The following is a 22,236-nucleotide window of genomic DNA, read 5'->3' as shown; positions in this document are numbered from 1 at the left end:
TGCTTAAAAAAAATCGTATCGCAAAACTCCAAAATCAAGAATGTAGGTAAAAAGAAAATATATTCGATCACATCACATTAGAGGTCTCCAGTTACTGGAGCAAACAGAAATATAAAAGAGGAAGCGGATAATTATTTATGAAGTACCTGAGACAGTTGTATGTCATTTAAAATGAGACACACATGCGAGAGACATGAATAAATGTCTCTCGCAGGTGAAGATCTGTGCCGTTAAGTTCCAAACAACTATAATTTGCATATGGCTGTCGTAGTAGGTACACTTTAAGCTTTTATTTTGTGTGTTTCTTTTCATTTTAACATCCGTTTTATTCCACCAGCTAAACTTCAAAAGTATGGACAACGTCTCAAGGATGATGATATATTATACTGCCCATTAAAACGAAACAGAAACAAGTATGGCCAAAAGGAGTCTTTTCTTTATCACATGCTTTCTCTTACAGCTATCAGCAGCCCCGTGTTTACTGGAGCGTGGAAGGTGAATGTTTTCTCAGAACTTGATGTCCTGTCACATCCTGCGTTGTGGTACCGTGTTCATTCACCCATCCTCAAGAAAACCTGCCCTCCTCCAGACTCAGAGGGACCTGGCATCCTTCAAATGATAGAAACCAACGCATCTATGGTGAGGATCTTGTAAAGCTTTAGAGGTGTTGGTCCATCTTGGATAACGTGTGTGGTTGGCTTAACTGTAACTCGCATGTCTGTGCAGAAGTTTGGTGTTTTATTGGCATTCTTGAGGAGATTTATTAATATGCCTCACAACATTTGCATATTTTCTGTTCCCATTTTTTTATGCAGAAGTTCTATTTCGATGAAGTAGATTGTTGCACTTGATTTTGATCACAATTCAAACACATAGTTAAATCACTCGATCTTCTATTTTTAATCTTATGAATTTGATTGATTTATTCCCAACAATGGCAGACAGAACAGTGGCACTATCAACATCTGTGACAATAATGACCTTAATCTTTCACAGGACCTTGATGACGCCAACGTCTACGGAAACTTATGAAAAAACACCAACAAAATCCAATCATGCTCATCATGATCGTTTCTGTTTAGAGCATCTGATGACTGCAGTTGTTATACACGACTACTTTGTGGTATTCTCTGTTATCAAGCAAACTGTATTTGATAATTTGACCAATTATTTTAGGAAGTAAAATTCATTAGTAAGTGCAACTTTATTCAGCCAGAGTACTTGTTTGTTGGTCACCGTCGTTGGGCCTGAAGCATAATCAAATTGGCACGAGGTTGAATTAAAATGAATTAAGGAAAAATGGTCATTTACTTTCTTGCTGAGAGTTGGATGATAAGATTGACATTAGTCATAAACTATATGTCGGTTTGTATATAAAGCTGCAGCTTAGCTTCGCTTAAAGACTGGCTGTAGCTGTGAAAAACCTCCAACCAGCATCTGTTTCAACAACATTAAATAGTTGAATTGTATTTCCCGAAATGTCAAACTGTTTTGATCTCAGTTAATAATGAAACTAAATAAAAGAAGAAGTATGACATCCGAGTGGGAAAAAAAGAAACTATGTGTAGGTCGTATTTAACCCTTTTTATACAGTATATTTTGCAAATTTGAAGGGTTTTAAGAATAATTTGTTTTTTTACACAATAGTCAATATCAGTGTGGATCAAGATTCAAGATATTTTAAAATGTCATATGCACATACAACAGAGTTACTTTGTACAATGAGAAGCTTATTTTGCTGTGTCCTAACAAATATAGTTACAATAAAAGCTAAAAAAAGAAATTCAGTTGCTATACCTATCTTTCAAGCAGCATCTGTGCCTCCCTGTGGTTGGCAAATTGTGATCCACCCACATTTTAGAGGGCGGTTTCCTAAAATAATAAGTGGTTAGGGACTTTAAAAAGGTACTGAAACGCTTCATCAACGTTTGACGCTTGAGGTAAGTCCTTCTGATCTTTCGGAAATAGTAAATCAAAGAAGTGTTTCTTTACCCTGCATTTTACAACTTAGGTTAGTAACTAAAGAACTGAATTTGAAATACATTTTCCCAAAATATTGATTCATGTACTATGGTGACATCATTGCTTTCTTAAAATGCTGATAGAATGTAGCACAGAGTTAGATTCTTCATTACAAATCTGAAACAGTTTAGACTTTGAGTACAAGAAACTGCTGTGTTGATCAAATATGTGTCCATTTGACAATTTATTGTCACCATTTTAATCAAAATAGTGATTTATAAGATCATCATTTTCTTCCTGAGTTTTCTTCCTGAGATTGCTCCCTTCAGGTGGGAACAACACGCCTGCCCCAAGCGAGGGAGTTCAAGTACCTCGGGGTCTTGTTCACGAGTGAGGGTAAGGTGGAGCGGGAGATCGACAGGCGGATCGGTGCGGCTGCAGCAGTAAAACAGGCGCCGTACCGGTCCGTCATGGTGAAGAGGGAGCTGAGTCGGAAGGCGAAGCTCTCTATTTACTGGTCGGTCTACGTTCCAACCCTCACCTGTGGTCACGAACTCTGGGTCGTGACCGAAAGAACGAGGTCGCGGATACAGGCGGCCGAAATGAGCTTCCTCCGTAGGGTGGCCGGTGTTACGGATTAACAGGCGACCATGTGAACTGGCGACTTTCGGCCGAAAGCGTCTAATGTTGTCGTCGTTACAGCAGATGTTGAGAATAGCGAGAGAACACGGAGCTGTCCTCCTGAATGCCCGTGTTTTTTTTTAATTCTGCCATTCAATGTCAAACCTTCTCGTATGATGTCTGTGGTCGAAACATACCAGAATTGACGTTGTTGAGTCTTTTCAGGGACAGAATCCACGCGAGGTGAAAGAGCTCCGCAGGTCACGTCAACATACTTCATGTAGTGGCAGTTGGTCACAAGTTGATCTGGTTGTTTCTCTACCTTTTAAAATGTGACCGCTGACTATATTGCAAGTAAAATAAATGTAAATTTGGAATATTCTAATTGTCTATTGTGGTGTAGTGGTATTGTCTGTGGAGTTCTTGTTTTATCCTACCCAATGATATGGAGTTCAAATCCCGTAAATTGAACTTATTTATATCTTTTTTTTTCTTATTTTTTTTTCAGTACTAAAGGGTTCTTTTACGTGACACGTGTTTGCACAAAATAAGCTCCAAAATCAATCAAGAGTCATTTTGACCAACTTTATTTCAAAGGAAGGGCAATTTTATGACTTCCTGTTTCAATACATCAACAACAAGCGGCGTTTCACCTCGCGTGGCCTGGGTCGGTCTGCTGGGTGTGCTGCCACCGCGAACCGACCCCGGATAAGCGGCGGAAAATGGATGGATGGATGACTCATCTTCAGAACATTTAAAACTTGAACTGCTTTACAAAATATGTATAGAAAATGCTTTCTTGGCCTACAAACCTTATGTTGGATTAAGTAATCTGTATGTATTCTTTGCATTCCTATTTTTGTTATTGCTACCTATTTTTGCCTAATTTATTTGTGTATTTTTCATTATAAATTAGGTTTTATTATTATAAATTAGGTTTCCCTCTTTTATTTTGAAAATAACACGCTTTTTTTCCGGCACATGCATAACGTAGCAGAGACACGCTCTCATTGCGTGCATGTGTGTGCTCTCTTAATCAATAATAATCATAATCAACTTCATGTAAATTCAATACTAAATTATCCTCTTTGACATAGAGGCTGTGGATGAATTGGATTTGTTTTATGGTAATGAAGCTCAGTAACATGAAAAAAGAATGACAGATGAACTCTTTGATATCTTGTGTCAATGCATTATACTAAGATGCTCTCTTCATATATTTTAGGTGTGTTGTACCATTTACAAGATGCCTGGGTTCAGCCATTTACTCCTGAGCGTCTGTGTTTTAGGTAATGCATGTGTTCTTCTTTTCTCTTTGTAGTAAATATACAAACACATCTTAAATCTTTCATTTTAAATGTATTTTAATTTGATTTTTGGTGCTCTTGCAGGATACATTTTCTGTGGCTCCAGGGCTTGGTATGTAAGTATGCCAAGCCGTATCGAAGGATTGGCGGGTTCCTGCCTTGTCATCCCTTGCACTTTTGATTACTATCGCCATCCACCTCGCAGACCAGATCGTGTGGTTTGGTACCAGTATGCAACACATGGCTATCCTTTAGTTTGTGACCGTTGGTACCCAAGGGACGTCATTGACATATTTTATGGAAAAACAGATGTAATTACTTCTTCGTACGAGAAAAAATGCAGTCTTTTCATCTACCCGGTGACGTGGAATCACGACGGCCAGAAGATTTACCCCTGGGTCGACCCAGAGAATGTTGGGAGATCCACTTTCCGATTCTTTGACACAACTGTAACAATTAAAGTAGTGGGTAAGTAATCATGTTGAAGCGTAGAATGAGATACATTTTTAGATGGATGTATATTAATTGTATCAATAATTCTTCCCATTGGCTCTGTAAAGGCAGGCCAGAGACACCAAGCATTACGATCTCTGGAACCAGGAAGGTTGGACAGCCCGTGGTAGTGCAATGCACTGCTTCCCACACCTGTTCCTCTCATCCACCGACTCTGAGTCTCAACATCCCGCTGCGAAGCCACAGCCTGACTCACAGCTCCACGTCTGGTGGCAAATACAAAACTACCTTGACGACCACATTGTACATCGAGAGTGACCACCAAACTGTCGAGTGCTCCGTGCGACACGTTGGCGGTCAGAGTGCAAAAGCTTCCGAAACCCTAAATGCAGAATGTATGTGATGGTTATGCGAGAATGAAACCATTTTTCTTTCATGCTGACATCAAAATATTCACATTTACCATTTGTGTTTCAGGCTCCTTTGCACCCTTGACTATCAGCAACACAGATGAATTTCTTGAGGGGGAAGCGCGCACAGTAACCTGCACCACCTCATACACGTGCTCAAAACATATTCCAGTTCTCACGTGGAACTATGGTAGCATGCCGGCATCCACTGAAACCCGGAAGACTGGAACTACTGAGTGGAGGTCTGTCTCCACGCTGACATTCACAGCATCCGCTAAAGACGACGGACGAGCTCTGACATGCAGTGCACGATTCGCTGGGGCACAAACGCAGGAAAGGGGCATCACCCTCCGCGTAAAGAGTGAGTAGAAATGATGATAATCTTGGTTTAACTAGCCAATAGCCTTACAGCGGTCATATGCCACCCTGCATCACCCAACAAGTCGGCAATAGAACTGAAATGTATTTCATAAAAATGTAATGGACTCGTCTCATTAAAGTGTCTTTGTTTGTCTCTCTTTCCGTAAAAAAAAAAAGAAGCAAACTTAGAAATTGAAATGCAAGTATGAAATCATTTCCTCATCCAAGATTGTTTAGAAAGATACTTCCCAGAATGGGATGTCAAAAAATAGTTGAAGGAACGAAATGCCAGTTCTGTTACAGTAAATAGTTGGGTACTTTTTTCAATCTTCTTCCTGTCTCCAAAAATAATAAATGGTAACACCACCAATTTCTGCTTTTTTTAAAAAAAACAAAAAAAACAGCAGGACTTTCACTTGCTTCCTCTTTTCACAGGAAGCATGCTGTCTCGCGGCTGGTCCTTCACCACCCCCGGCAGCATCTCTGGCATGAGGGGCTCATGTATCATCATTCCTTGCACGTTCTCCTACAGCATCTCGCAGCCCGCCGACCTACGAGTTATATGGTACTTGTTCCAGCGCAACAGGTACCCAGCTGTATTCGACGAAGGACAAACCATTGTCAGCAAGTTTAACGGGAGAACTAGCTTGGTTGGATCCGTTGGCGAAAGGAATTGTAGTCTTAAGATCGAGAGGCTGGAGATGTCACACAACAAGGACAGACTTTACCCATGGGTAGACAAGAACCCCATCACCTCCTACCACGGCCTGGGGGATGCGTTTGAAGAAAAGACCTCTCAGCTTATCGTAACAGGCAAGTATCTGGATGCATTTGATCCCTCTTTTTTAGTCAATTAAATAGACATCTCAAGACATCCGAATGACCTTTCTGGCTTTTTTTTTTTTTTGGTTCTGTAGACAACGCTCAGGAGCCGCAGCTGAGCATCATCGGTATCCCCAGGGTGGGCGAGGAGAGCACAGTGTCCTGCGTCGTGCGCCACACGTGCGCCTCCGCTCCTCCCGCCATGAGCCTGGACGGTGTACTCGGAAAAGAGGTGATGACGGACACGCTGGTATCTGATGGGATTTGGGAAAGGACGCTGGAGCGGACCTGGCTCGCAAAAGAGGAGGACCAGAGTGTGACGTGTGCTGTGAGTCACCCCGGTGGTCAGAAAGCCACAAGTGAGCTCAAGCTGAACGTTGAATGTGAGTACAGTGTTTGACAATATTGCTTGAATTCAAATTTGAAAAAAACGCTCCCGTTTGGGTTCAAACCTTCGCTGTCACATTTCTGCTCAGGTCCATATGAGGAAATCACCATGACTGAGCGGCCGGGCGAGACAACGGAGGGTGTGGCGAAGAGTGTCATCTGTTCTGTTTCCTACAAGTGCAAGAAAAACAAACCAACCATCGTGTGGAATTACGAACACATGCAGAGTTCGCTAAAAACCAAAGATATGTCCGGCAACGCTTATAACGTCGTGTCAAATCTCACCTTCATTGGCTCTCTTGAGGATGACGGTAAATCCTTGACCTGCACCGCTCAGTTTGATACTGGGGAGACGTCAGACTCAGAAATACTTCACATAAAAAGTGAGTTCAACAAAATGAAGCCGCTCTTACATACATGTCTGTTAAATGTCAAACGTTTGCTCTCATAATAACACTTTGATAATCGCTTGCTGTCTTTTGTTTGTTCCAGAATACGTCCGACCAATTGATCCGTATGAAAATGACAGTGGGTGTACTTCTCCATTCTCTCGAAACTCATCCTGCTGCCATGTTACGTCACAATCGATGTCTCCATGCGTCCCCCTCACGGCTTGTTGTTCTCTCCCCCCCCCCCCCCCCCCCCCAGCGCTCCATGTTCGGGCTGCTGCCGTCCCTTACCAGTTCAGCGCCCTGACCCGCTCCTGCGTGGTGATTCCCTGCGGCTTCCCGTACTTACAGGATGAGCCCGTCACGCGTGGCATCTGGACCAAAAAAAACGGCCACGTCATCTACCATAACGCCCGGAGCTACGTGGTCGACCACTTCAAGGGCCGCACCAGAATATTAGGAGATCTGAATGAGGGAAACTGCACGTTAGAGATTGATGACATCAAGCCCTTCGACAACGGGCCCTTCTGTTTCCATGCAGAGAGAGGAAACCATGACAGACACAGATTCAACAATAGCTGCGTGTTTATTGTTATGAAAGGTGTGGAATTAATACAACGTCTTAATGTTCTTTGACTATGCCAAGCTATTCCTTTGCTTCTATGCTACATAAGTGCTCTGCGTTGTGTTTCACATGCTCAGCGTCCCCTGAAAAACCAGCGATGACCTCGGTTCCAGACGAGATCCGCGCCGGTGCAACCGTCACCGTCTCGTGTTCTGTTCCCCACACATGTCCAACGCATCCTCCGGAGTTCTCGTGGAGCGTCCGTAACCTCACCAGCGAGGTCACGCACACCTCGGCGTCGCTGGGCATCTGGCAGACGACCTCCACGATCACTTTCACGGCTGCTGGAGGAGACGAGGCCAAAGCCCTGACTTGTACCGCCGTGTGGTGGCGTGGCAAGCAGCAAGCCACCACGGTCATGCTGTCTGTGAAGGGTGAGAGTCCCGAACTTCATCTGATCTGCGTGTGTCTTGCAATTAGGGAATACACTGAGTTGTGTGTTGTTCTTTATCCATTTGCATGATTCTCACGTAAATCACAAAAGGATCAAGCACGCGGGCAGCAGCCATTTCAGTGTCAACTCTACTCCTGGTTGGAGTCATCATAGCTGCAGCGTTTGTTGGAGTGGTCTTCTACAGGAGAAGGTAAATGCATGTTGATTTACAAGGTATGAATACTGTAGATTGATAATATCTGTGCTATATTGTTGCGATTAGTTGTTTATTGTAGACTGTCGAGAATCTTTTTACTCAACAGGAAGCACTCTGAGGACTCGCAGAGACCACCACCTCGACCCGAGAAAAGGTATGTAGGCCAACCTTGATGAGTCATAATGACGTCATTGCGGTGTAGTATATTCAGACAGAAGGAGCCACAGAAACGACTGCAAAAGTACCAGGAATCTCTCCTGCTTCTGGGTGCGGTTTCCAGTATGAGAGCCAGCAAGCTGTTCAGGCCCGCACATGGATTATGTGTCTGTTGAGTTGGATTAATATTTCCCAGAGTACAAAAAGAAATAGTATTTTTACTTTGGACGTTACTAATCAGCTGCCACACAGTTGCCGTATCGGCCAATGATTGACGCGTGAGTGAAAATGAGATCAATCAACAGGGTTTCAGAGATGCGCCCAATTTATTTTGTCATACATCCTGTATTACCAATTTCAATGTCTGCAATTCAAACTTTCACAGGAGATCCCTGTGGGATAGATTATCCAGGTAAGCGCTCCGGACCAGTCTGTCTTTTGTTGCTCTCATATCATGCAAGAGAAGATCATGGATGTGGCTGCAATCCATTTTCCTAAATTCATTTATCCTTCACAAAATGTCCAGGAGAAACACTGACGACAGGGAGAGACCTCCAAGGCCAGAAAAACGGTGTGTAAGCTTTACAAACTGGACAAATACAGCAGACCTACTGACACACACACGCAGTAACACTGTTATTTCCGTACAGGGGGTCCATTTGGAGACGATTTTCCCGGTAAGAATACTAATACTAAGAAGACTAATCATTCACTTTTAACCCCTAGATAAGGAGCCTTATGCTTACATGTCTTCCCCTTTTAGTAGAGCAGGAGACGGCCATGTTGAGGCCAAGAATCAGGTGTTTTTTGTATTTTTTGGGGGATATTTTGCCGTTTGAAACAAGTTGAAGTTCAACATGTCATTGATGCTATTATTACAAAAAGCCATAGTGGAGCAGATTTTCAATGTACTATTTTCAACGTTCTCTTATCATACTCATTTGGAGAAATACCGTTTGAAGAAAAATAAATTAATATAAGTATATGTATTAACCTTTTAGAAACCAAGGCAGAAACCAAGGCAACACTGTGAACCTCGATGTCACCTATTCGTGAGTGATTGTCAATGTTTCCCCACATCACACACCCGGAATGGGATCCACTGACAAAAACTGATCTTGTGTGGTTCCCTCCTCGTCCTGTAAAAAACACCAGCAGCCCCGTGAACTGTGACGTTCAACTCTTCAAACAACGCGTTCCCTCCCCGAAGAAGTGAGCTTTACTAACACGGCTGTTCCCACCTCTTTTAAATGACATATCACCATCCCAGATACTTGTTCACTATCAATTATTTGCTTCCTTTTTCATATTTCTGTTTGCTCCAGCAACCGGAGGCCTCCTCACACTCTCAGGCAAGAGGTGAGTAGTGCCGTGGCGAGCGGTAATGCCGTTGCTTCTTATTTCTGAAAAGGTTATCTCATGTTTCCTTACTAACCATGAGGAAAAAGGCGTCTCACTGGTAACTCCATCACAGGCGTTTGGAACAAATGTCACCTTTATGTAACCTTTATGATACGTAGTTATGTTACCAGCCACAGCTGGTGTTGTTTATCGGGTCCCCGGTGGGTATTTCTGTGTAGATTCTCAGTTACCTGTGAGCATATTTAGTTTCCCCACTACTGAGGTAATGCAGTAATATTGACATTGCAGCATTATGATCAGTGACCAATCGCTAAACTGATTCCAACTGAAGAGTCCATGTCCTCTGCTGAGGAAACACATTGTTCCACGCGCTTCTCCTCTGGTGAAGATAAAGGATCCTTTCAGACTAAGGGCCTGAGGATATGACAAAGCGTTATTTACTGGAAAGCACCCAGCATTCATCATATCAACACTCGCTTGTCTCACTGTAACAGAACTATATGATATTGTAACACATTGCAATTTATTTCAAATTCGTCGCAGGACGTCCATGTGTACGACAACTATTGAGTTCTTCAAGACATCTGGGAATCGTCACATGCTTCCAGGACGTGGTGCTGTTTATTATGTTACAATCATTCACATACTGCACTGTACATGCTTGTGTGTGGGGGGATATGCTGGGTTTTTTTTTAAATTGATGACTGTACATGTTAATATTTTGGACTCGGCAGTAGAGGGTATATGCAGCCCCCTATTTATTTGGAATATGTGGCAAGGGATTACTCAGTGAACCTTTATATTAGCCGTCAAATAAATATAGTTTTCTCTCGGTTTGACTCAATTGTTTGTGATGTGCATACATTTCCAGAGTAATTTATTTATGTTGTTTGAAACACTTGTTTAGGTAGTTTTTCACAAGATCTAAAGGGCTGCTGGGCGTCGACCTGGTTTCACCCACTCCCATATGACTGAGCTGATCTCCTCATCGCGGGAGAACAAAAGACAATTGCAGGCTTATTTTCCTGAGGTGTGGATACATATATTCATTCAGTGACTTTTTTTTATTGGGCATCACGTTGACAAAAAAAACGAACCTGAAGCGTAAAACGCAATTGTGATTAGGTAACACTTCATAAAAACTACACGATATTCAGCGTTAGTAAAGCACGAGTAAACATTAACTCATCATTTATGAAGCATCGTTGCAACATGAACACTCATGAGGAACTCATCCTTATGTAATTCATAAAGAGTTATAACTGTTTTATTCATGATCAATAAGATGAGGTGACAGAATATACCTAACTAATATAACTAACGAGTAGTATAACTACCTGAATGAATCATGAATTGCAGTATTAAAACTATAAAGTGCATATCTAAATCATGATTTGTATAAATAAATGCATGAATAAATGACATTGAAATCATTGTTTTATCATTTAATAACACTTTATAAATAATCTTATTAATCATCTATGAGTGCTTAATACTTAATTCACAAATGGGGAATCCGTTATTTATGAATTATAAAAACCCAATAATCAAGTGTATTAATCAAGAATACAACAATAACTGTGTTGATGAATTGCATACTAATGAGTAACTAATGTGTTCATGTTGGAACAACGCTTTATAAATTATGACTAAGGTGTTTATTCATGCTTTTACTAATGCTTTACTAGTGCGAAGTCATTATAATCACATTGAAAGAATTTTGACTTGAAGCATAAAAAGGTAATTGTGCTCGTTACAGACACACTTGACGGACATCTGCGCTCTGCTGACTGCACTTTTCTCTCGCTGTCTGCTCGAGAGGCCAAACAGGAAGCTGCGAACCCAAAAGCCGCTGTCACAAGTGTAAAAACTGCCTGTTATAAAAACTTTGAGCACCAGGTGGGGGCCTTCTGCTCAAAGTTGTTTCCCACAAAATGTCGCACGTCCGTATTCACGTGTCTGTTATACCGTTGTGGAAAATCTCCGACGTTATCAGGAGAGGAAGCCGAAAACCAACACAAGTAACGAGGATGAATAAAACCTCTCTGGAATCAGAGTTGTCTTTGTCTTGGTTTAATTCTTGCAAGAGTTTCAACAGCTGCACGCTCCTGCAGCCACTCAGTGCTTCACAATGTTGTATCACACAAGCTTCTTTGTATACACAGCAACGAGTTATATTCTGAGTGCGTCGCACGCATGAGGGCTTATCTGCGGAGATGAATCATCCAATACACAAATAACAAGAGATGTGGACAGGTACATGTACTTCAGAGTCAATAGGCACCTAGCACAGACTTGCTAAAAGCCCGCCACCTCGCCTACATCTGAGCAAGACACACAGACCAAGGGTCATTAATACGACTTTAAATAAATGCTTTAAACTTTACATCAGCGTATAGAATAAGCAAATAGAGGCTGAGAGTCAGACTCAGACCTGTACAAACATATTTAGTTTGAACAATTATTGTATGTAACAACTTTAAAACTGGGTATTCTGAATAACTGGCCCACGTCTTTTGAAATGAGACTCAGACAGAAGTTAGAGCGCTGGTTCTCAACCTTTTTTTTTTTTTGTGATATAGGCCCTTTGAAATGTTTCCAGCCAAGTACCTCTAACCTGTGCAAAATAATTTAGGGTTAAAATAAAGATGTAATACACAGCGCTGTGCCATCATCGTCGGATTTAATATAGAATATATATATAATTCTCTTCATGAATTTACACTTAAATTTGATTGACTATGCATTAAATAACTATTTTAAAGGGCTTTTTTTGAATGGATGCACATTTTTTTTTAAATATAATTGTTTATTCTCACGTCCCCTCCATTTGAGAACCGCCGATTTAAAGGACTCAAGAAAACCAACATCAGAATACACACAGCATAAATTTGAGAAATGTATTTATTCAACTATTTTTTAATCAAAGACATCCAAATATTCTTGATCGTTTTAATAACAAAAAAAAAGGTTTCAGGGAAACAACATAGCACATGAATACAGTCTCGTCCCAGGAAAAAACTGCCGATTTCTATGCAGAACCGCTGCTATAGTATAGGCAACACGCACAAAGGAACATAAGCGGCTAGAAACTCTCCGTTGGAGTGAGACAAATGGAAATCACAACTTTCCTCGATTGTATTTCAATGCTTTGCCTGAAAAAAAAAAAAAAAGAATAAAGAGGGGTGTAAGCACTACGAGGCCAAAGATGAGAGGAAAAGCCGAGGGTGATGCTGCCGTCTCGGCCGTCTAAGAGAGCACGACCACAGAGACCAGCGGTGCCACCAGGAGCAGAAGGCCGGCGCTCGTGCTGCTGGCGCTGTTGCAGTAATCCCCCTGACAGCAGTTTACTTTAGCGCCCATGATTCCCGACATCTGTTGAGTTTCAGGTAAGCATATCAGCTTGGAGGCACATCCCTTGATGGTCATTGATTCACTTCCTATATTCACTGAGGGGGAGGGAAATCAGAGTTAGTGCGTTCATCTGCTAGAACCCCTCTCTGAGCAGAGGCAACATGTGAAACAAGGTAAGATGGCAAACGCTGGCGGGCGTGTTACTTGTGGTTGAGATGCAGTGGTCCTCAGTTCCCTCGCAGTTCAGAGTTGCGGTGCAATCTTGTCCTTTGCACTGGAAGCATTTTTTACCATTCGGAGCAGATTCGCTGGCCTCTGCAATAAAAAAACATACGTCGTTTGTACTATTTGGTTTATTGCAGTGCAATATTTGTCTTTTTGTGCCTTCTTGGAGCTTTTTATATGCTGGTGAACGGCATTGAAATGAACAGATTGTTAAAGTATTTCTCTGTCAGCTGCACTGTGGCAGGTGGGGGTATTTCGCCCTTGGGCTCCACTATATCAGATGGTGATATTGGGGAAAAGTAATTTCCTCATACTGGCTTGTTCTAAAAATGTGAGTCTTGTTTCTCAAACCATATTTGCTCCAAACATATAAAATTACATTTCATTCAGTTGACTTTTTTTTCTCAAAGCAACTTACAATAAGTGCATTCAACCAACTCAGAGGAACAAGAATCAAGAAGTTTTTCTTCAAGAAAGCCAAACTACAAAGTGCCATAAGGAAGTGTCATTTAAGTGCTACTTTCTATATTAAAGTATAGTCGGTATATTGTCTCAGGTGTGTATATGGCACAAGACATGAATATACAACTTATATTTGAAAAATCTTCTTTTTGTATTCTTAAAAAAGTCATTATTTTGACATCTAAAACATGACACATGCAACCAACTCTAACGTTTAAGGAGAGGTCACATTTTCTCCCGCGACTAAAACAGTTCACAGCGTAAATAGTTCCAACAGACAATAAAGGTACGTTACCGGGGGCGGGCTTGACATTGCAGAGGTTGGAGTTGCAACAGTTGGTGTTAATTTTGGTTTTAGAGATCCCAAAGTTGACCGAGGCCTCAATGCACTCGGCCTTCAAAGCACAGCTCTTTGAGTTGATGTCGACCACTTTTGAACCACCTGCAACACAAAAGAGGAACCGACGGGTCGACTGGGCCAGGACAGAGCACTTTCACACGAAAACAATGCAACACAAATAACCATATTATACCTGCATATGAAGTCATACGCAATGCACCACAGAGCTGACCAGACAAAGGGCATTCTTTAGCTGTGTCTGTGCAGGCTCCTGAGGTTCCCGGGACACACTCATAACAATTCAGGGTGTGGGCTGTGGAAACAGGATGAACAGATCAGTTTTAAACGTTGTTAAGCGTTTGTAAAAGTGAAATGTAATAATTGAAAATTAAGATCCTCATTCTCTTCAAAATCACCTCAAAAAAAACAACTGAATGTAAACTTGCCTCGAGGGAGAAGAGTAATCCCCAAGATGAGCGTCAGGAGATGCATTTTGTGATGGAACAAGGTTCAGTCTGATCGGTTATGGGTATAAGTAGTTCTTCTGAGAAGGGGCCGTCCTTATCCTCAGACCACACCTTTATTTTTCGAAGAAGAAAAAAAAGAAAAACCTTGTAAATTCACTTGAATTGAACCAGTTTTTTTTGTTGTTGGTAACTTTTTGGCAGAGATGAACAGTCATGCACGAGGTGTTTTTTAGCTCCAAGAGCTACAGCACAGAGTGTCCATTCATAGAAAGACAGACTTACTGCAGCGCCAATAAAACACAAAGTGAAACACTTCCACTCTGTTTTCACACATATTAATACACATCTCTCGAAGGATATAAGTTCACACTTCCGGATGCCCACACAAGGGGGGCAAACATCTCAGTGCATGTTCCCATGGCCGTGTCATGTGAGGAACTGCCACTCTGCAATAGTGAAAGGTCCAAAAACCTTTTCTCTGTTGTTGACAGTGTATTCCCATTTTTGGAGGTTTTCCAATTATTTTATCAGGTGACTGCACAATGGCAGATAGTGACTGTCTTTACATAAGAGACCTTTATTTTAAAGTAAAACAGATCATTTTAATGGGATGTTTGTGAGAAGATAAGATATTCCCTTATTACTTTTAATTTAGATGCTTTTATTCAAAACGACTCACATTTTGCTCTATACATTGTACACATAGCAATAAGAAGCACTGCAGGGTTAAGTGTCTTGCTCAAGGACACGTCGTCGTGGACCAGCAGAGGCAGAGCCGGGGCTCTAACCACCGATCCTCTGATTGAAAGACGGGCATGCTAACCACTGAGCCACGATCGCTCATTATCCTGAGGGAATATCTTATCGTGTCTTATTAAATAAAGTGGTGACTGCATTTTCATCGTTTGCTATTTGCACAATCAAAGAAAAAGTGACGTTTCCTACAGGAACGTTAATTAACTTCATTTAAATGACTAAAATACAGTAAAGACTTGTGGGCAAAAGGGCAGGCGCTTCAGCACCATATGGATCAACATGTGGTACAATTTTAAAAAACTTCAAACAAATAAATAAAATCTTTTCACAAATAAATTCTGAAAAAAAAGATATTAAATAATAAGCGTGGGAACTCATTTGGGGTTCATATCACGACTTGAACAGACCTGCTAAATCCTCGAAGGGCTGCCACTCCCTTAGGGAATCGCTCTGGGCTCAAAAGACTAACTGCTGCTGTCTAAATAGGACTGTTTTATAGAAGTGCAGCAGGGAAAGAACCATAAATCTGAGGCATTATAAATATGTATTTACTTATGTTGCGTCAAGTTAGATTACCTTGACGTTCAAACATCACAATGTTCCTGAAGGATGATAAATATCTCTGAGCATTGACTCACTCTGCAGTAGAAATTGTCATGGCAGTTGTGTCAGCCATCAGGATCCATCCAGTTAAAGGTTACACGATCAGATTCAGCATGATTAAACATACGGGAAGTTAACATGATTATATTGTGCATGATCAGAGGATCTTCCCTGACAAAAGAAAGATACTTTTTGTCCAATACGTTAGCTTTTACGTCTCTGCATTAATGAATCTAGGGTAAGGTTGTGTACTGCAGCATTCATGCTAAATACTTGAATTGTTAGGCTGAAACAGTAAAAAGTTTTTAAAAATCAACTCCTCTTTGACAGAATATGACACCAAATAAAAGCTGACGAAAAAAGAAAATTGATAGTAAAGATGCAAACTTGGTTTTGAGAAGCGAGGCCGTCTTGACATTCACTTATTCTCGAGATGACCTCAAGATCCCAAAAATGACATTTGACTGTCAAATGGAACGGACTGGTTTTAAATATTCAAGGGAATATGTAAACAAGGTATTTTGAGATAAGTCAGCATGCATAACTTTTAGTTTAAAGGTCGACGGGAAAGATAGGCACACATTTTTTAATCTGTTGGACTATGACAGGATATTAGAAAATGTTACAAATTTGCAAAAACTTTGCAGAAAGGAAACCTAATGCAGCCTCTTAACTGCATGTAGTTTTGTTGATGATTTTTGTCGGTTGCTCAACGTGTGGTTTCCAACCAGCACCAACACTTAAGTTTCATTTCTTTCGCTGTGACTCTAAAACACATCAGGATCAAACAGGCACGTTCTTTGCATAAAAACGAAAGCTACTGCTGACGTGAGATCCATAATCTTTGTCTTGTGAACGGTTTAAAAAGCTTACCTTGAACAATAAAAATGACTCTCAGGCAAAACATGTTCTACTTGAGTTTTATTTTTTATTTCCGAGCAATTCAGAATTACCCTTTTCATTAAGATTTGATAGAAAATGAAAACAAATATTTATATTTTTTGTGTAAAAGACCACAACATCACAAAGACCATAATGTGTTGCAAAATCCTCCCACCGTCCCCGAAAAGAAAATCACATCTTGTTGGAACATGAGCAGAGATGTGCAACTGGTTTTCTTTGTCTCTCTCACCACTGGCGTGCAGGCTTCAGCTGTGTAACGTGGCGGATGCACAACTTTCTGACGCCAGAGGTTCCCACCAAAGTCTAGAGAAGGTGTTCCGCTTTAATATCTGACGCCACTGACCCGAGCATCCAGGTTCACTTGCCCCTCCTGTAAGGTGCAAACGACGGTCTCCACTTTCAGAGCCTCATTTTCCTTTACGTGACCTGACACAACATCATCAGACGTAACGGCTCGCAACCGCTATTGTATACGACAGCAGTTCAACCAAGGTGCTAGCAGAGCAGGCGGCTGTACTCTGAGAGGGCCGAGGACTTTTTCACGCCATCCCAGATACGAGCTGCGTAGTGAAACCTGTAAGAACACAACACATTCACACAGTCATCAGGTGAATACTTGGAAATGTGTGTGTGGGTGGTGTGCAACAAGAGACCGGGGGTTGTTGCAGTTTCTGCAGTAGCTTTTGCCACAAGCCCACCCACACGTCTACCTTGAAGACTTTCACAAAACATAATAAAGGCTACAAAAAAAAGAAGCTATTTTCTTGCATGTAAGGTATATTTATGACATAGTATGGTTTACATTTTGTACTACCGTGTCATTTGCAAGTGCCTCCATCATTTCAAGTGTTGATTGTAAAAAAAAAAAAAAAATGTTATTTCCAAGAACTGTGATTTTTAAGCACTTCTATTTAAGTTATTATTTTGCTTTTTTTTTAAAAAACTTTTTTTAATACCCTTAAAACTGGTTATATAACACAAATGATATTTATAAATATCATCTATTTTTACCGCACAAACTTCATTTCATTGCTGAATGTGTTCATAAAGGACTCCACATTGAACTTAGATTTTATACATATTCTCAAACTTTTTCTCAAGGCTTCACAGCAAATAATTTAAAAAAAAACATTGAGCAAAGTAAGAAGATTTGTTTTTGCAAAAAACAGAAACCGACTTTATTGTTAATAATAATATGTTTGTAAATAAAAAAAAGGCACTGTCCTTAAGATAAGATGAATAGAAGATGCCTGAACCCTTTTAAAATTTACAGTTTTTTTTTTCTTCAGAAAAATGCAAGGTTTACCAGTTCTTCTCAGTGAGGATGGTGTGTGACAGCTGACAGCGGGGCATAGCCAATATTTGGCTGCGGAGTTTTGAAACCATGGTTGAGAAGGCAGGATGACCTCTGTACCCCGGGAGCAGAGAGAAGAGCGGGTATGTTCCCGTCCCTAAACATGGTACAAAGACAAATTCACATTGTACACAATATACAGGAAAACAATTGAGTCGCGCCTGATGTGAAGATACATTCTCTCTAACCTGCTTTACTCAGATTATCTTCCCCATCGTTCTCCTGCATAGGAAGGAGGAACATGTTGACTTCTGTTGCCAGGTAGTCTTGCTCCAAACCAGGGAACATATTGCAGTCGAGCATGGACAATGTACCTTCAAACAAAACATGTGTTATGGGATGAATTCAGGTGTGGCATTTATGGAGCAACTATTTTGTTATTCAAATCTCAAAAACAAATATGAATCTCTGCAATGGTAGTGTCATGTTTAGCCCTTAAAAACGGTCACATAATGAACAGCATATGTTTGTTGAAGAGGATATGTTTGCTGTTTTTAACCTTTGTATTTGAGATGAGAGTGGGCCATTAATTTGTCCACAACCATGTACATGTTCTTGAGACTGCTTGGGCAGAAATCATCCCGTCTGGCTTTATTCTGGAGGAACACTGGAGGAGGGAAAAATTCATAAAAGTTCATTAAACCCGGTTGATGTGTGTGAGATTGTGCATTTCTGCATCAGAAAGTCACCTATATGAGGATAGTATTCTGCGCCATCGTCATTGCCTGAGGAGCCAGTGCTGTCATGGCTTGCAGATGGAGTGGAGGGTTTCAACATCTCAGCGGTCTGAAGAAACCTACCCACAAACATTTGGTTTATATATTTATACTATATACATTTGGTTTAAATTATTTTCTGTACATTTCAAGGATAGTGTCGTCTACCTTCTACAGTAGCTACCACCACGCTTATTACAGCTATTGCTGCACAACTTTTCAATTGTGTGAAAGTCAAATTTGGAGCAGGTATACACAGGGAAAAGTTTTACAGTGAGGCTAGGACTATTTAAATGAACGATTAGAACGTGCTCTTTATGTGGCCATCTTGAACAGATAATACTGTATTGGACAAGATGAATAAGTGTCGGCACAAGTTTGACTGGTACATGTTTTAACAGGTCTGAGGTCTTTGCCTTTATTTGTTGTTTACAAGGCCAACTGAAAGATAAATATTATTGAGCTCATGAAAAAGCGGAAGACAAATATCCTCTCAAGATAGGAGATGAAATGCTCAACATTCCTGAGGTAGGAGGGAGGGGGCTTTGAGAGGTACCCTTTTTTTTTGCTCTCTCATAAATCTTGCTAGTAACTATAACACAATTGCAGATTCGAAGTACCAACCTGTAGAGATTCAAGTCAGTGAACCAATCTTGAACCACAATGACCACATGGCACACTGTAAACAGGAAGGCGGCGATCTGAAGAGACTGTTGACAGATTACACACAGAGCGCTCATGTGGTCATCAAACGATGAATCAGACGAGAAAAATTGGTTCATTGAGGTTAAGCACCACCGCTCACATAAACAACCGGTGTTATCACCCGCTGCCACCTGCAGGCCAGCCACTGACCTGCATCTCAACATATGTGTGAGGGAGGTTGTACTCTGGAGGCAACTTCCGATCGTTGTTGATGAGGTGGTCGAGAATGGATGGGCTGAGCATTGGCTGAAGAAACATAAAATGTATTCACACACACACACACACACACACACACACAGCTCATCAGCTTTTAACCAAACACATGTCAAGTTGACCGTACTTACTTTTTATTCCGAGGTGATGTTTCAATTTACACAGTTTGTGATTTTTTACACCCGACACAGTGATAACGAATTGAAAATACGACAGAAATAGGAAGATAAACTGCACCTGTTACACTACATTCTTACCTGTGTATCCAAGAAAATGACTCTCTCCTGCGTGATGAAGAAATCAATGCCTGTACTCTGGTTTCCTCCTCTTTCCTTGATTTCTTGAGTCTGGGCTCTGAATACGTAGCCCCTGAGCAAACAAACACACATTCCATTATTCAAACAGACTGCACTATTGAAGCATAAAGAAAAATGCATGGAAAGAATGTAAAGGTCTGAATGAGCAATTCATGATAATTCATTCATGTCATGAGGGGGAAAGCCTCATCTTTGTCAGCATCCTTTAACTGTGGATTTATTCATAGTATACCTTCTCTTTCGGGCCACTATTCTATTTTTAAAAGATAAATGAAGAAAATGCAGATAACCAAACAGTTTACAAGAGTGAGCTTATTGTTGGTGTTACAACCAGCCTCACCTGTGATCTTCCTCAGGAGTGTTGGCCGATAACAGTGACATTATTGTAGATTTCCCACTTCCCTGCAAGCCAATGACTCCCACCACCAACATATCTGTCTGGTCCCTCAGATACTGCAACACATGACAACATAACTTCCTTTGAGTACACAAAGTTCATTATATAGAACACATCCTTTAGTACAGGGGTGTCCACAATCAACTAAATTCATGAAACGTTGACTCACCTCCATGGCACTGTCACACCAATTCATCTGGTCATCCACGAGTTTGATGCTGTGCTTCATCTTCTCAGGAGGGAGGAGTTTAGACTGGCCAACCATGGCTGGAAGTCACGTGAGAAGATTAAAGGTTTACTTTTCTTTTCTATGCAGGTGTAATTTGTCTTTATTGAGTGCATCCAAGTAGTCAAAACACCACAGTTACTGACATTTACAGTAAAAAAAAAAAAAATATATATTTTTGTGAAATAGCTCACGGTCTACAGCGCTGCTTGATGCAGAAGCACCCATTCCTCTGTTTTGGATCTGGTATACAGGCTGTGTGGGTCGCTGCCCCTCCCTCTCCATCTTGGAGGGCCCAGGACCAGAGGGTAGGGCTGCTGCATCTGGAGGGGTACCCAGCTTCCCTCCATCATCCCTGGCTTTCATTAGCATGATGGGCTTCTCCAGAACTGGAGCTCCACTGACAGGTGCATTCTGCGAGGGCTTGGCCTTGTAAAGGAGTCCAACAACAGCACAGGTCAATATATTGCATAACCTAAGGAGTAAAAGACCTGAATACAAACAAGCTTGAGTTTCTGTAACAATGATATATGAACTGGGACTCAATTTGTTGGCGTTGTAAACAAAGTCCTAAATCCAGTGTATGTGTTTGTATTTAAGCAGTTATAACTGAAAGTACCCTTTCCCCGGGGGGCTTTGCAAGAATGATGGGGGTCTTCTGAATGAGAGGGCCTGGGGGATCCTCGCTCCCATCCTGGATGGACCAAAATAAAGTTAGTCACTATTTGTGTAAGGGAATTAGATAAATAAACAGCGAAAACAACGCAGACGATGTCTTCTAGCCAACGTGAACTTTACCCTGCGTTCCCTCGGTTGATATTCTCGGTCGCGACTGGGACCGGACAGATTTTGCCCCGGAGGTCCCATTTCTCTGTCCCCCCGGCGTCGCCTCCTCCTGCGCCCTTGCCCGTACATCCCGGGCTGACTGTGACCGGACTCTGACATGTTGCTGCTCTCCTGTGTCCCCACAACAACAACAACAACAACAACAACAGCCACACAACGGACGTCAACAGGAAGCTAGCTGTCTATAGGAAGCCAGTCCGAGCTGAAGCGAGCTAACGCTAGAGATGAAATATCTTTGAAACAAGAAATCTACTCTTAGCTTGCGACCCAAGCGACCGTTACTGTCGGTGGTGTTTAACGGTATTTAACGGTGACATTGTGCACGTTTATAGTGCAGTGGAGTCAGTTGAGGCATTCTGCGCTAGAAACACGGCGTTAAACGTTACGTCGCGACTACGAACCGTGTCTCTAACGTCAACGCGCTGAAAGAAGCTCCGCCCGCTTGCGATGTATTTGGTGCCCAAACGAACCTCGTCCGTCTGCTAAATGAAGTCGTCGTGAAACATCGCAATGATGTTAGTTCCGCTAGATTTTAGGATCCGGGTGCTCGCGTTATTGTATATTTTATGATGGCATCCTCATTTTCGCGTTGAACCTTGTTCTGTTACTTTTTGTTTGCCTCAATTGAAGAAAGTAACATACATGTATAATTATGTGACGTTGGGTTTCATAAATGTATACTTAAATATTACGAAGGTTTAGGCTTCGTTTCAGGTAAAGCATACATTCAAAAGCTGTAATATTGTCGGGACAAACGTGTCATGACGTTTTCACTTAATTAGATTAGAGTAAAAGAAACGTACGGTCTAGAAAACGAGTTTTCCCCGAAATTTGAAGAAACATTTATCGCTGGTGCATTCTGGGAGGTGGAGGCGTTCCGTTTCCGGCTTTCACCGGATATGGGGGAG

The 22,236-nt window shown here is 41.4% G+C and overlaps 3 protein-coding genes across 3 annotated transcripts; 1 reads left to right on the top strand and 2 right to left on the bottom strand.

Moving 5' to 3' along the window:
* Positions 1–527: 527 nt before the first annotated feature.
* LOC137781132 (uncharacterized) lies at positions 528–9,489 on the top strand (the record flags this gene model as incomplete). Its single annotated transcript, XM_068569716.1, has 15 exons — positions 528–650; positions 2,292–2,451; positions 4,451–4,699; positions 4,821–5,107; positions 5,518–5,926; positions 6,031–6,318; positions 6,412–6,705; positions 6,815–6,850; positions 6,971–7,312; positions 7,414–7,710; positions 7,821–7,920; positions 8,033–8,080; positions 8,468–8,494; positions 8,609–8,653; positions 9,408–9,489. Coding segments are annotated over 15 exons (2,787 nt in total), but the record flags the coding sequence as incomplete, so codon positions are not given.
* A 2,896-nt stretch (positions 9,490–12,385) lies between these two features.
* On the bottom strand, positions 12,386–14,317 carry LOC137780849 (urokinase plasminogen activator surface receptor-like). The gene is made up of 5 exons (XM_068569145.1): positions 14,272–14,317; positions 14,019–14,138; positions 13,781–13,927; positions 13,003–13,113; positions 12,386–12,893 (listed from the first exon to the last, which is right to left on the bottom strand). The coding sequence occupies exons 1-5, from the start codon at positions 14,315–14,317 to the stop codon at positions 12,694–12,696; spliced, it is 624 nt and encodes a 207-aa protein (XP_068425246.1). The 3' UTR covers positions 12,386–12,693.
* Positions 14,318–16,555: 2,238 nt separating this feature from the next.
* On the bottom strand, positions 16,556–21,824 carry smg9 (SMG9 nonsense mediated mRNA decay factor). Its single transcript, XM_068569124.1, has 14 exons — positions 21,730–21,824; positions 21,281–21,439; positions 21,102–21,176; positions 20,677–20,911; positions 20,426–20,523; positions 20,200–20,312; positions 19,800–19,911; positions 19,480–19,575; positions 19,249–19,334; positions 18,598–18,704; positions 18,408–18,515; positions 18,097–18,222; positions 17,861–18,005; positions 16,556–17,128 (listed from the first exon to the last, which is right to left on the bottom strand). Exons 2-14 carry the CDS (start codon positions 21,425–21,427, stop codon positions 17,050–17,052), a joined length of 1,527 nt encoding a protein of 508 aa, XP_068425225.1. The 5' UTR covers positions 21,428–21,439; positions 21,730–21,824; the 3' UTR covers positions 16,556–17,049.
* Between the last annotated feature and the right edge of the window lie 412 nt (positions 21,825–22,236).

Source organism: Clinocottus analis, unplaced genomic scaffold (genome assembly GCF_023055335.1).
Source record: "Clinocottus analis isolate CAN_PGR_092001 unplaced genomic scaffold, fCliAna1.0.p SCAF_9, whole genome shotgun sequence".
In the NCBI taxonomy this organism is placed as follows: Eukaryota; Metazoa; Chordata; class Actinopteri; order Perciformes; family Cottidae; genus Clinocottus; species Clinocottus analis.
Note: the sequence above shows the minus strand (reverse complement) of the source record. Positions and strands in the feature narration are given on the sequence as shown.